The sequence below is a fragment of the Lissotriton helveticus genome, chromosome 1_1 (genome assembly GCF_964261635.1).
Source record: "Lissotriton helveticus chromosome 1_1, aLisHel1.1, whole genome shotgun sequence".
NCBI lineage: Eukaryota > Metazoa > Chordata > Amphibia > Caudata > Salamandridae > Lissotriton > Lissotriton helveticus.
Genome location: NC_136057.1, coordinates 908,631,136 through 908,646,577, shown reverse-complemented (window position 1 = coordinate 908,646,577; position 15,442 = coordinate 908,631,136). Strand labels below are relative to the sequence as shown.

Here is a 15,442-nt window from a genome sequence, read left to right as displayed (position 1 = left end):
TGCGATCCGCGAAGGATGGACGGACTATAGCTGGGGGTTACACGGTATAATTACAATGGGCCAAGGCTTTAAGTGGTCACAACGGAACACTTTGCGAAGACGGCGAGAGGTAGGAGTTATCGGACCTAATATACACTCATGGGACTGACTCCGAATGGGGGACTTTGAAGGGTCGGTGAGTTCTCATCCTCCCGCGTTGTGCAAGTTATGAGGGAATGTAAGTGCTCTGCTCAGTTGGGGAGGTGGACAGGTTTGAATCCACCGGGCAGGGAGGCAGGGTGGGGGGTAAGGGGTTCTTTCAGTTTATCATCGGGGGGAGGTAGGGAGGAGGGTGGGGGTTTTAGACTTCAAAAGTTTTCTTTGGTTATGTTACCAGTTGATTGTTCTTCAATCTCTCCATGTATGCACATCACTGACACTATGGGATACACTTGAACGCGCACGCAGACCAGGTCAAGCACTATGTTTATTACCCACGCACTTCTCCCCCTTTTTTGTATTACTGTCTGCTACACCAGCGATTCTGAACCTAGACACACCGGCGAGCCCAGCGAGGGATGATATACACTCTACCTCAATGCAGTACAGTGATAAAATTATGAGATCGCACGCAACCTTCATACACTATGGCGGATAACGGCCTATCGTAACAAGGTTCCCAAACAACAAACATAGCATCTCCCCCTCTAAAAATAATTTCCTGGAATGTAAATGGATTAGGGCACAAAATCAAAAGAAGACTGGTCCTACAGTGGCTAAAGCGGAGGGCCCCGGCAGTGGCTATACTTTGGGCTTTAAAATGGCCGTACATTCAGAGTTCTCCTCGGGATCACGTGGGGTTGGTATACTGATACACAAAAGCTTTCCACTGATAATTAAAGGCACATGGACGGACGAACAGGGCCGCTTCACTGCCATAGCCTGTCAATGGGAGGAAATCAAATATAACATACTTTCGGTATATTTTCCCCCGGCGTTGCACCAAAGCGCATTCCGAGACCTCGGTAAGTTCCTACTCGATCTCCCTGAGGGGGAATTAATTATAGGAGGGGATTTTAATGCAGTAATAGACACATCCATCGATCGCAATCCCCCCAGAGACCCTACTAGACCCAATCAGGCCTTTAAGGAATTCCTAGATGCTATAGGACTGACAGACATATGGAGACAGAAGCACCCCACAAAGCGCCAATATACGTTCCACTCCGGTGCCCACAACAGTCTCTCCCGCATAGACTACATGCTGACACTAGCGGTCTCTCCCGAAAAAGTAACAGCGGTAGACCACCTACCGAGAGGGATTTCAGATCACTCCCCGATCCAACTCACTTATGCGGCACACCTCCCCAGACGACAGAGACTCGACCCTATATACCCAGGTTATCTAAAGAATCACAAAATAGCGAAGGCACTAGCAACCGCCACTGACCACTACTTCGAAGAGAACCTATCATCTGTAGACTCACCCTCCATTTGGGAGGCATACAAAACAGTGATTAGAGGACAGGCCATCTCAACGATCACTAGGCATAAAAGGGAGCGCAGAGAAAACCTCAACTTATTAGAGGTAGCGGTACAGAGAGCGGAAACGGCACATGCACTGGACCCTACCGAGGCAACCACCCACACCCTAACACTGGCATCCCAAGAATACAAAGCGTATGCGGAAGATATGGCTAAAACTAGACACACAGATACATTGCACAGAGTATACGAGCTGGGAGATAAAACCGGGAAAATGCTAGCGTGGTTAGAACGGAGGGAAAAAGCAAACAGATGGATAGCCCAACTCACACTAGCAGATGGGTTAGCAACCACGGATCCCCAATTAATTGTGGAAGAATTGGCCACACACTATGAAGAGATTTATACCCCATGGGGCACAATGACCGACGAGGATTGCAGGGGATTTTTAGACAACATACCACTGCCCACACTCTCACCAGAAGACATGCACGCACTAGAAGAGGACTTAACACTAGAAGAGGTGGTGACGGCACTGGCAGCACTCCACACTGGCAAGGCATTGGGACCAAATGGTCTTCCGATAGAACTCTATAAGCGGCTCACACAAAAGGTTACTCCTCATCTCATATGAGAAAACAAATAAATGCGGTGGTATCTTCCACGATGTTCACTATTAGAACCACTAAGAAAATTCTCCCCCTTGTGCCCAAGGAGAGTCGGCAGACGGTGGTTACTGCACTTGTCATGTCAAGACTTGATTACTGCAACAGCCTCTATTTAAACATCCAAGAGAGGTTGTTGCAGAGGTTACAGTTGCTGCAGAACACAGCTGCCAGGCTGATTTCTGGCATACCCAAATTCTCCCCCATCTCTAGCGAAATTCGTAGACTGCACTGGTTGCCGGTAAGACAACGGATACATTTTAAAGCTTTATGTCTTGTCTTTAAATCTCTTCAGAAGCAGGGTCCACTTTATCTCCAATATCACTTGCAATGGTACTCACCATCTAGATCTTTGCGTTCATCAGGGCAAAGACTGGTAAAAGTGCCACTGGTGAAGGAGGCTCGGTGGGGGGGTAAGAGATTTGTGGTTGGGGCAGCAAAACTTTGGAACCAGCTCCCCGTTCATCTGAGATGCTGTACCGAACTACTCCCGTTCAGAAAAATGCTTAAAACCTGGTTATTCTAGATCTATGTCTATGATTGTGCACCCTACTTCTCCTTAGGGACAGCAGATAGCGCCAGGACACCCTCGGGTAACAGATGCGCTTAACAAATCAATTAACAGAACATAACATAACATCTCCTCACCATGTACAATGGCTGCTTGACACAAGGCACACTCTCTAGAGATCAAAGACTTGCGACTATCGTGGCCATTCATAAACAATGGAAGCCTCCGGAACTGACGTCCTCATACCGTCCAATATCATTAATGAACGCCGATGCGAAAATTTTGGCAAAACTGCTAGCGCTCAGACTACAACCGCATCTCACGACTTTGTTCCAGTCGGACCAGTCAGGCTTTATGCCGGGACGCAATACCTCCCTCAATTTACGACGTCTTAATGGGGTACTGCACCGCATTCCGCTGCTACAGGAGGATGCAGCCATTCTTTCCTTGGACGCCACAATGGCTTTTGACCTTGTTGAATGGCCATTCCTATATGCAGTGCTTCAAAAGATGGGATTTGGCCCCAAGTTCTGCGGCTGGGTTAAATTATTATACACGGCACCTCTGGCCCAAGTTGTGGCCAACGGCCATATTTCGAGGGAATTCGAACTGGGGCGCGGAACACGACAAGGGTGCCCATTGTCCCCGCTCCTTTTTGCGCTTATATTAGAACCCCTGGCGACCAAAATTCGGACCGAGCCATTAATTCGCGGGATTACATGGGAGGAGGGCTGGGAAGAACGCATATCACTGTACACCGACGACGTTTTGATATACCTGATGTCCGCCACAGATTCATTGCAGGTCCTAATGAATGTACTCGCCGCATATGGAGAGGTATCGGGATACACCATAAACTGGACAAAATCGCTATTATATTTATTGCATGGCCAACTGCCGACACCACCCCCTAACTGCACATTACAAACAGTGACTAGAGGGTTTAAGTATTTGGACATCTACGTCACCCCACAGCACTCAATATTCACAGACGAAAATCTAATGAAACCCCTACAACGACTCAAATCAGATGTCATACATTGGAGGTCTCTCCGTTGACGCTCCTGGGTAGGGCCGCACTTTTCAAAATGCTTGCACTCCCCAGATTCCTCTACGCGCTCTATAACACCCCCTTCCCGGTCCCTCTTTCCTATTTCAAGGCTATTGACGCGGAAGTATCCTCCTTGATGTGGGATGGAAAACCAGCCCGTATAGCACAGGTTAAACTGGTACGTAGCTGGTATGACGGAGGCATAGCCTTGCCAAACGTCAAACTTTATTATTGGGCTGCACAACTGATGGTTGTGAATCAATGGTTGCACGCTCCACAACACGATCCAGCATACAAACTTGATAGAAGCATGCTCCCCGTAGATCACTTGATGAAGGCCCTCTATACGAACAAAAAACGGCATACACTTACAGGCCGCACGGCACACACGATCAAAATTTGGCATACGACACAGAGGGCCCTGGGGTGGGAGGGAGTGCTCACGCTGGCCACACCCCTCTGGGAAACGAAACGACTAGGTACACTGGCTAACACCAAGGGCTTCAGACAATGGGACCTCATTGGTATAACAAAAGTAGGGGATCTATGGATTAAGGACGAGGTTATACCGTTTGCTGCCCTGCAAGAGAAATATGGAATGGCAGACACTGAACTATACCGATACATCCAAGTCCGGCACGCGCTGCAAAGTGCAATCCCACCAGGTACTAAACTAGCTGACTCCTTTCCCCTTGAAGAAAGACTACTCACTGATTATTTAGACAAGAAAGCTATTTCACTAACATATCGGAAACTAGTGAACAATCTCCCAGACCCTATGGTTGTTCTACGCAGTAAATGGGAGGTAGAGCTGGAAGACATAGAGGACGCGGACTGGATGGATGCACTAGCATCGGCTAGAGAGGCGGCTATCCCATCACGGTTGAAATTAATACAACTCAAAGTGCTGCATCGCGTGTATTACTCACGCACCCTACTCCACAAGTTGGGACGGGCGCCAAATCCACTCTGTCTAAGAGGTTGCGGCATGGAGGGGACATACTTTCACATCATATGGGAATGCCCTAAAATACAAACGTACTGGGAGCACATACTGACGGAAATATCAATGGTGGGTGAAGCGGACGTCCAGCTAGACCCCGGGTGGTGTCTATTAAATATATGGCCCCCTACAGACCTCAACCTGGGGCTCCAGACCTGGGCGGCGCTCGGACTGGCCATCGCAAAGAGGAACATTGATAAAAATTGGGGTTCCGGAATAGTGCCCACACAGACACAGTGGGAAATGACATGGACGTGGCCATGGTGGCAGAGAGAGCGGTCTATACACATAGGGGATGCCCTAAGAAATGGTCCAAAATTTGGGAGAAATGGAATGAATCCCGGGGACACATTTGTGACCCACCGCAGCTGTCGACTGATATCGGGACTAGCCCATAGACTCCAGACGTACTTGGGCTGAATAACTGAGATAGCAGTGAAAGAGTGCCAGGGGACGGGGAGATGTACCGATGATACTCTTTGTACACCGCCAAACCACTCTGTACTAGCTGCATTACATGTGTAGAACCATATGGGACATTAATATATATCATACATGGGAACCATGTGGCGTAATTGTTATGCAATGATGAGATATGTTAAGGAGGGGTGGGGAAAAAGCAATCATTATTTGTGTTGTTAAATGTGGCTTGCACTGAATCAGCCTGCGCGTGATGAGCTATCTGATGTATTCCTAACCTATCAATGGAGAGGACTGTTATGGTTTTATGTTACTCTTTGAGACAAATGTGTAATACTGATGCACAAATGCTAATATAAAATAAAAAAATTAAAAAAAACAGTTAAGGCAATCCAGTTTGCTCTCTACATATCATTTACCACCCACAAGGAGACAACCTCACCTTCACTGAACACCTCATGGACATGATCCCAACGAACTCAGGTCGACAAATTACACAAATATTCCTTGGTGATTTCAATCTTCACTGGAATGATCACAATGACTCAGTCGTTAACAGTCTCAAAAACTTCCTCAACACCCTAGACCTCACCCAAATCTGCAACAGTCCCACTCACGATAAAGGCTCCATCCTGGACCTCATCATCTCCAAAGGTGATGCCACCCAACTAGACTCAATCCAACCTTGTGACTGGTCTGACCACCACATTATCACATTCTTCATCAATGAATATGTGAAACTTTGTCCAGCCCAATCCACCAAACCCAAGACCTGGAAAAGAGACCTGAAGAAACTCAATACCAACTCATTACCTTCACCCAGCTATAACCTTCTCCTTCCCCCCACCGGAATCAACGATGTTCAGGCGCTCACCGATCATTACCTCAAATCAATGACCACGATAGTCAACGAAGTTGCACCCCTTCAGTTAAAGAGAGTCTCTTCCAAAATCTCTAAACCATGGTACGATGGTCTGCTCAACGATGACAGACGAGCTATGAGATTAGCTGAACGTAATTGGAGATCTACCCCCTCAGCTTTTCATCTCAATGCACTAAAGAAAAAGAGAAACGCTTACTCCAGGAAAATCAAACGATCAAAGGGCGACTTCTTTAGCCTTCAACTTGACCAAGCAAAGAACCAACCAAAAAAACTCTTTGAACTAATCAAATCGCAATCCAAGGACCAACCACAACGATTACTGAACACACCCAACACCCTACCTTCCTGTGAAGGATTCTCTACTTTCTTCAATCTAAAGACAACCAACATCAAGAATGATCTCCTCATTGATCTAAACCAATACTCTAGCCCCCTCAGCAAAACCCCCATCAAACTAAAAAACAATGCGTCCTGGTCATCCTTTGACACCTACACAGAAGATTCCATAGGCAAGATCCTGAGCATCCTGAAGCCCTCCAATCACCTCTCGGACCCTCTACCTGCTAACGCTGTAAAGGATCTTATCCCATGGCTTCTACCGCTCTGGACCAAAATCATTAACAGCTCTCTCCAACAAGGATGCATCCCAGACTCCCTCAAAGTGGGACACGTTTCGCCCATACTCAAGAAACCCACAGCTGACCCTACTGACCTTAATAACTATTGCCCTATCTCCAACATCCCTACCCTAGCCAAACTGTTAGAAAAATGTGTTCACCTCCAACTGACAAAACACATAGATCACTTTGACCTCCTCAACCGACACCAATCCGGCTTCCGCGCAGGCCACAGCACAGAAACAGTCATGACTCACATTATTGATGATGCACTTCAAATTCTTGACCAAAATGGTACCTGCCTCCTCATCCTTCTCGACCTGTCTTCAGCTTTCGACACGGTCAAACACGAGAACTTACTCGAACTGCTGAGCACCAGAATGGGTCTTTCGGGAACAGTACTCAAATGGTTCACCTCCTTCCTCCACAATCGGACTCAGAAATTCAAAATCAACAACACTTTTTCCAGCCCTGCCCCAGTAACACTAGGTGTACCGCAAGGATCAGCCTTATCCCCTACACTTTTCAATCTAATCATGGAGCCACTCACCGTACTGCTTCATGCTTCTAATGTGCAATTCCACATGTATGCTGATGACATCCAACTCTACCTCAAACTTCAATTACCTGAAGACATCAAACTTCTCAACTCTTAAGGAAACACAGACATGGTTGGCAGAGAACCATCTCAAACTTAATGCTCTAAAAACTGAGTTCTTACTAATAGCTCCCCCCCCCCAAAATCCACATCGCACGGGATTGGCTTAAACACCTCAATGCATTCAACGTCCAACCTATCATTGTAGACTCAGCAAAATCTTTAGGTATAACCCTGGACTCCAATCTCAATATGCAACGACATATCAGCGATGCAACGAAGGGAGCTAATTTTCAAATCAACACCTTGAGGAAGCTGAAACCCTTCCTCCCAGCCAACGATTTCCGAACTGCGGTCCAAGCGCTAGTTATCCCTCAGATCGACTATGGAAGCACCACACTCTACGGCCTCCCCCTATCTACAATCGCACCCCTATCTACAATCGCACCACTAAGAGCTTCTATCAATGCTGCAGCAAGACTCATCACTGGATCAAAAAAACGCTCACACATCTCCCCCGACTTAAAATCTCTGAACTGGTTACCCTATGAAGCCAGAATGCACCTTAAAATTGCGTGCATTACTCATAAGGCCTTACACCACAATTCGCCTAACTACTTTGCACAGAAATTGACAATCACAGGTGGTTTAAGAACAACAAGAAGTGCACAAACTCTCCTCCTGAAACCACAAAAATTCCACAAGACAAAAACATACAAACGCTCCTTCTCAGGGATGGCCCCCAGGATTTGGAATGCCCTCCCTCCAGAAATAAGACTTCTCATCCGCTGCATCCTTCAAAAAGGAAGTAAAAACGATCCTCCTGGCTAAATTCACTTGAACTTAAAAACTGTGTAAATACTATTTATCTGTTTCTGTTTCCCCTTTATTACATTGTTTTTGTCTTCTCATTATATGTAAAGCGTTCTGATATTTGTAAGGATCTTGTTCGCGCTATGAAATAAATAAATAAATAAATATATAGGTTAAGGGACAGAAGGTGATGGGAGCGTGGAGAGGGAGGTTGTACTATTGTCCAGGCAAATACATCACATCCAGTGGGAGCTGGGCAGACCCAACAGTAGTAATTTCAGACATTCATGTGCCGAGGTTGCGGTTCAATCCTCTGCATTCCAAAGCAGAAGTACCAAACATAGCAATTTGTACTGAATCTCCACATTGATCTACATGGAACTAGGAAACCAGGCTGTGTGATCCTCCTGCCAGCGTCCGCTGGTTTTAGTCTCCACATGCCGAGATCGGTCAGCTCTATGAGACCCTCTCACCGACCACAGCAGGAAAAGTTCTCTGTGAGAAGTTGGCCTGATAGGTGATGTTTCCAATTCTGGAACCACCTATTATCAGACCAAACAATCCCTTATGGTGTCTGGTTGTAAGTCAACCTTATTAGACAAGCTATCCTAGGGGTAGCATGGACTAAGCAGCCTAAAGGCTTAACTTAAGAGGTCGTGTTAAGCGAGCTGTTTTACCACATACAATCCTGTAATATCAAATGAAAGGACACCACACAAGTATATATTATAAAAATATATGTGTTTATTACTAAAAACAATCCCCAGTATTCTTTATGAATAAAGGGGCACAAGCGTTAAATCAAAAGCACTGTTTAAACATACAAGTTGCACAATTATGGATGAGGGCGGGTGGCCACTCAAACCATATACTAAACAAGTGGTATAAGAGATGCCACTCGAGCAGTGGTTAGGCCTAGGGCCTAGGGAATCGCTGGGAGCAGTCAGGACAAGCAATGCTGAAGTCGGGAATGGCCCTCGGGATTCGGGAGATGTGCGGAAAGCGCACGCATGCACCAATGTTAACCAATGGTGCGTAAAAGTCATAAAGTTAAAGTTTAAGGACACTTCCGCTGGACCTAGAGGAACAAAACTTAACACACAGACCCTAGAGATGTGCACCAGTGTGGGAACACTGGCGGAGCAAAGTTACCTCACCCACAGGAAGTGGGTGCACAGGGTCGAAGTGGCGTCGGGTTTTGACACGCAGGCTCTTGGTGCTTGGAGCTGAAAGGGCTGCAGGCGGGTTGAAGATGAAGTGTCCGGTGGAGTCCAAGGGTGGACTCAAGTCGAAGGGTACCTGAAAGCAGAGGGGACAGAGTCTGGGTCACTCAGCAGTGACCAGGGTGGAACCAGGACGGAACCAGGCAATGTCGGGCGCAATCAGGTGGTCGTCGAGGAGCTTCTCTCCGCTGTCACGTGGGCTCTGGGGCATCTGCGACGTCCTGGAGCAGGTCACGATCTGTCCCACGCAGGCTCTCACCGTCGGTGCTGTCGGCTTCAAGTTTGGAGCAAACAACACTTGGCAAGAGCAATCCACGCGGGATCGGAAGATTGCTTCTCACTCGGACCAGGAAGGTCAGAGGCAGGGCTCCTTTTCAGGGGAGCTGGTGTGGATCTGGAGCAACCAGATTCACGAGTCTTCTTTGTAGTTTCGTCGGCACAGGGACCACTAGCCGGCTGGCAAGTGACCGGGCCAACGCGTTGAGCCAAATGGAGCAGAAGGGCCCCACGCAGCACTCGTCGAGTGTGGAGGGCTGAACTTCGGCTCAGGAGTAGCTCAGGGTGGGGGCTTCTCAAACCCCGGTGCACAGCTTCGAGGGTCACTCGTGGGCTGCACGGTCAGCGTCTCGTGGTCAATTCAAGATGGCGTGCCCCACGCTTCCGGTCGCCTCCACGGGTCTCAGCTCTGCAGGGACTGTGGATCGGGCTGTTGGAAGGCAGGCAAGCTTGATCTCGTCGATCTCAGTCGCTCGAGTTCCGGCGGGAACTGCAACTAAGTAGACGTCGAGGGCTGGATGGTGCCTGCTGCTGCAGGGTGGTCACTCCTTGACCACAAGGGAGATTCTTCGGGCTTCCACGTTGAGATGGAGGTCCAAGGGTCCAGAGTTTCGTTTCTAATGTTTCTTCCAGGAAATCTGATGTGCATTGGCACTGCTCCCACTCTTATTCCAATCTGGGGGGCGTGATTACCTGCTAGGTCCCCCCCTATGGGTGGGACCCAGGAAGGGGGTGGATACACCCCTTTCCTTTGATCCAGGCCGCCCTGGCACGAGGGCTGGAGTGCCCCAGAACCGGTTTGGCCGGATTATGCAAGGGGCAGCCTTGTGCGCCCCAGGCAGTGTCTGGTTTCTTTCAGACCTCCCTGCTACAATCCACTATCTCCTGTCTGGAGGGCGGTGACACCCTCCTGTGACAGGAAACCCTTTGTCCAGGACCCATTTGGCCGAGTTTCGGTCAGCTGCAGGGGTCCAGACATTTGTCTGTGGCAGAGGCATCCATTTTGTGGATCTAAGGTCTTTGGAGAAATTAACCGCATTACAGTAAAGGAACATGTCTTACCCCTCTAGAGGGGTGGAATGCTATCCCCGTCGCCAGAACTGGCGAGGGGATAGTATTCCAAATCGTATGACACCTTACACGACATGTTTTGATAAAGCCAAACCAAAGTTGCTATTTAACCGCGAGGATTATAAGGCACTTAAGAGTATATGGTATGGCATTATCCTGAAACAGCTTAGGGAGTTGTTCCCGACAGCTGCAGACAGGCTCAGCTCATGCTAGAGCTCCATCTCACATAAAACCACGCACTCTGCCTCCAGGATTGATGAGGCCTTCCATAGGAGTGGCTCACAGGTTTACATGTGTCCAGATATAGGTTTAGATATAGGTATACTATATCTAAGCAAGGGGTGCTTACACCACCTTACCCCAGCTGAGTGATCAGCCAGTTGTGTCAATTTAAGAACCAGCCAGGGGTGGCAAAAGATATGCTGCAGCCCCTGGTAGGCCTTGGTGGCCCCTATGCCCTGGGCACCTATAGTGCATTATACAGGGGCTGACAAGGAGTCCATTTCCAATTGGGGTATGTACCTAGGGTACATGGAATCCATTTTACAGAGAGAGCAGATGGCCTGGGGCCCTGATTAGCAGGGAACCAGGTCAACTAAGTCAAAAAACCAGCTAAACACAGGCAAAAAATCTGGGGTAACCATAGTCAGGTAGCCACCTTCCTACATTCTCCACTAGCAAGTCAGGTGTTGCGTCAACAAGTAAGCCGGCAGCAGAAACTATTACTGGACATGCAGTCTGGACGCGTTATGAAAATCAAAGATTTCTGCAAAGAGTGCAGGATCAGTAGGCGTAAGAGGGGCTGGATTTCCAAGTCCCTTTCCAACAGACGACGACACTTATGAAGTCAAGTAGGACTTGTGTCATAACAGTATTTGAAGTACAGACATTAAATTCAAAGTAAGCTGTTTTCATAACCTAATTTTGTTTGCAGGTAACACGGCACACAACACAAAGTGATTGCAGTTTACATTCCATGGGGGCATAAGTAAACAGAAAGGTATGGATTATCTGACAGGTTTTCAAAACAAAAGCATTCTTTAGAATGAACATAAATCATTTGAAATTTAAAAAGTAAACCTTTTCGTCAATGTAGCCAAGAACAAATGATGCATAAAAGTGAATACGAATATTTCCTTTGCATGTCTTATGTGCGACCTTTTAGGTTTCCATAATTGCCAGCTTTATCTAAAGGAACTACAAGGTCAGCTACCATTTTGGCTTCCAATTCACAAGCTACCAGAGAAGTTAATAATGCTTTAGAGTTTAAGGCCCAAACAACATGTTTTTGATGGGTGGCATCAAATGCAGAAATCAATCTCTCCCACTCCACCGGAGCTCCGTGGAAGCAGAATGGGCACTTTATTAACTCCGATAACCACGCCCAGTTTACCAGGTGCACCGGAAGGGGAGGGGCTTCTCCAACCATACCTAACAAGCATCAAAACAGACATGTGCTGCTTTAGAACTGCCCGCCCAGATCCATTTGCTTCTTGCATTATATGGGGTGCACACTAGCGGCATGTATATCTGACAAAGTGAGATAAACTTTCCATCCTTGCTGGAGACTGCCGCTCCACAGGGGTCTTCTTAGGGGCATTAACAAATATTAGGCCACCGATAATCTGCTAATATTATAACAATGCATTTACCCTTGAATGTTTAGGGGGTTGGTGGTTGGGTTTTTTGAAAGTTCAGAGTTATATATTGCATTTCCTCCATATAAACTGTAGAACGTCTATACATCACTACGGAGCACACAGTAGGTATTACAAAACGCATGCACTTGTGGTAACAGGTCAGCTACCTCACAGTGTAAGAAAAACATACAGTTTCATTCAACTTCTTTCATTAGCTAGCCAAAGTCTCCATCCATCCCCCCCAAAATATTCATTTTTCGTCCATGTGCACAGCGCAAAGCATGCCTTTGTCAGGGGCGCTTACCGTACAGCGAGAAGGGATTTTGCTCAGCAGCTTTGGCATGAGAGTGTAGATAAGCGCGCTTACCGTGTAAAGCTCATTAAGAACTTTCATCAAATCCTCATGAAGTTGGAAGGCAATCTCCTTGCTCTGTAATTAAAAAGAAATAGAGGACAATGAGCACAGGATCATACTACCATTATTCGTCAAACAATACTGCAATCCAACATGTAGAGATAACTGAGAAAGTACATACATAGGTACGACTTGTCACCTATGTGCTTTGATTTGATTTCAATTAGCTTTATCTCACATTGAATGAACTTGTTTTTGTTACCTCTTGTAATTACATACGCTCAATAAATTAAAAGCAAAGTGCTTTTTGTTTGCCACGACTCGGTAAGCACGAGTGTTCGTCAACTATCCACAGCATGAAAGCAAGTAGAGGGGCCTAATCCCAAGGTCTCACACACCAGACAGCACAGGCTGTGTGGTTGGGAAAGACCCATTACATATAGCTAAGCATTGGTTTATTTATTTTTTATACCTTGAAAACGATGACATTTGTACATGGCCTTCCACCTGACCTACACCCTTTCCCACCCTTATTTAAATCCATTCATACAGAAATGTCCACCTGTGACGCAGACTTTACCATTGGGTTCCAACACAAACATCTTGGTTCTATGCACACAAGACACTATTGTTTCCTCATTATTGTTGGATCACGGTTTATAATCCATTCCGAGCAAGGATAAGAACATTAGAATGCTCATAAGGATATATATTCTTGGTGTAGATTTGCTGGTAGAATAGAATGTCCTAGTAACAATCTATTTAGAGCTACTATACTCATAAATACACATTTATTGCTAAAGTGCAAATGTCAAATTGCAATTTATTACCACTGTATTGCAAATTCAACATCAGAAAAACACTCAGGGAAATTTTTTTTTAAATAGTCACAAGGCCTCTTCAATGTGACTTTACTTTATTGTAATAATTTAAAGATTTGCATCCTGTTTTTTTTAATTGAAACAAATACACATGAAAATATGCCATGGAATAAGCCTTACATAGCATATTGAACTTCACAAACACGTTGATTTCCCATGTTAATTCCCACAGGAATCTTGTGACGTTGCTACAGAAAAAATAGCTGAATGTAAATTACATACATTTTGACACTAAGGCCTTTACTCAGCCATTTTCAACACATGTGCTTTTAAGGAGGGGCTTGGGGTGGTAATAAAATTGTTACAAAATATGTACACCTTGACAGTTGGTCTCGCAGGAGTCCTGCAATACCAAAAAAAGAAAAACATTATAGGGCCCTCTAATTGGCAGACAGAGCTTTTTCGATTGTCTGCCATTTTGGTACTGTGCCACTCTTACTGGTCCTGTGGTACTGAGCAATCTAAATGACTGGCTGCAACCCATTAAAAATGCTGTGGATGCCATTACAAGGGTCAAGAACTTGGTTGACCATCCTGAAGGGAGTAGGAGAAGGAGGGTTGAATGCAGGGTCTGGCCAGAGACTGGACCCAACAGTCAACCCCACGGCGTGCAGAGTGTGCAGTAGGGAGATGACCGCCCACAGTGAAGTTGGCCCCAGTGCCTTGCTGGAGGGAAAGCCCCATGGCCTAACGTTTGGCTGTGTGCAGTGGTGGGTTAACCAACTGTGGTGGTTTGGGCACAGGGTTAAAGGCCGTGCACAATGGCAGGGTTATCTGCCCCTAGTTGGTTGGGTGTAGGGTCTGGTGGGACACCAGGCCCTGCTTCTGAACCCATGCTGTGCATGGCCAACAGCCATGCTCGTTGGGGGAGTTGGCTGAATAGGATTTAAAAAACTGAAATTAACTGAAAAAAACCAGAGGTTAAAGTGATGTTATAGATGGGTATGGTAATAAGATCTTAGCTTACATTAAAAAAAGCACTAGAAATTCATTGCGTAAAACAAAGGATAAAGTGATCCCACCGTAAAGCAAGTGTGAGAGCTTCCCCAAACAACTGTACACCAAAACCTATTCTACTTTCGATCTCTCATGGTTGTAGCAATGGCTACATTTCTTACAGGGAAATGTTAAGATTTTTTTCATATTGATATTTAAATAGTTTGCAGCATTATTAGTTTGCAAATGATGTATCCATAGCTGGAGTGCAAGTGAGATGTGACTTGTAGTTATCTGGTCATCAGCGTATGTTTAAAGGGGGGATCTAGAAGCCACTTAAGTAAGCAAGGAATAACAAGAAATTTCACGATACAGCAGTACGTGTACTATGTATAAATTAACCAATGTAGGGGCAAGCACACAGCCTTGTTTTAGGCCATTTTCTGTCTTAATTCGTTCTGAGCTTGCTTCCACTTTTTCACGCTCAATCAAAAGCATAAGAGCAATCCACTAAGTAACAATTGAGATTGGGGCTCAAAGGGATACTCTTTGAAGCCAAACAGCACAGTGCCATGATGTTGTCTACTGTGCAGGACTATGATCTAAAAACTACTTGCTGAAGACGTAGAATCCCCAAGTTCTTTGTCCATTCTACTAAGTGTCTCAACATTAACTTGCCCAATAACGTCCCCTCGCTACCAAGGGTACAATAATTTGAAATGTGCTGGGGTTGCATCTTGTTCCTTTCTTACGGAAGGGTAACAGATTGCGCCTCTACCAAGGAAGTGGTATTTCTCCATTATATATAATACACGGACATGGATTCAGTGTCACTACAGAAATAGGTATCCATTTGGATGTATATAGCTCCCGCCTCTCAGTCGAATTTGCATTTTGATTAAGGAATGTGACAAAATTCCATCTGTTACTACAGAGACAGATTTTTACTCTGCCTGCACATCTCTTGTTCAAACTATTTTATTAACTTTAATGTAAAGAAGTAAGGCATTCAAATTCAGTGTTGAAACACTCCAT

At 46.0% G+C, this 15,442-nt stretch overlaps 1 protein-coding gene across 1 annotated transcript in view; it reads right to left on the bottom strand.

The window, feature by feature from the left end:
• Nucleotides 1-15,442, bottom strand: part of SRGAP1 (SLIT-ROBO Rho GTPase activating protein 1) — a 548,065-nt gene that overhangs the window by 145,130 nt on the left and 387,493 nt on the right. The window contains exon 4 of the mRNA XM_078676051.1: nt 12,603-12,665. Within this exon, the coding sequence (XP_078532177.1) occupies nt 12,603-12,665 (63 nt within the window). The remainder of the gene's footprint in view (nt 1-12,602; nt 12,666-15,442) is intronic.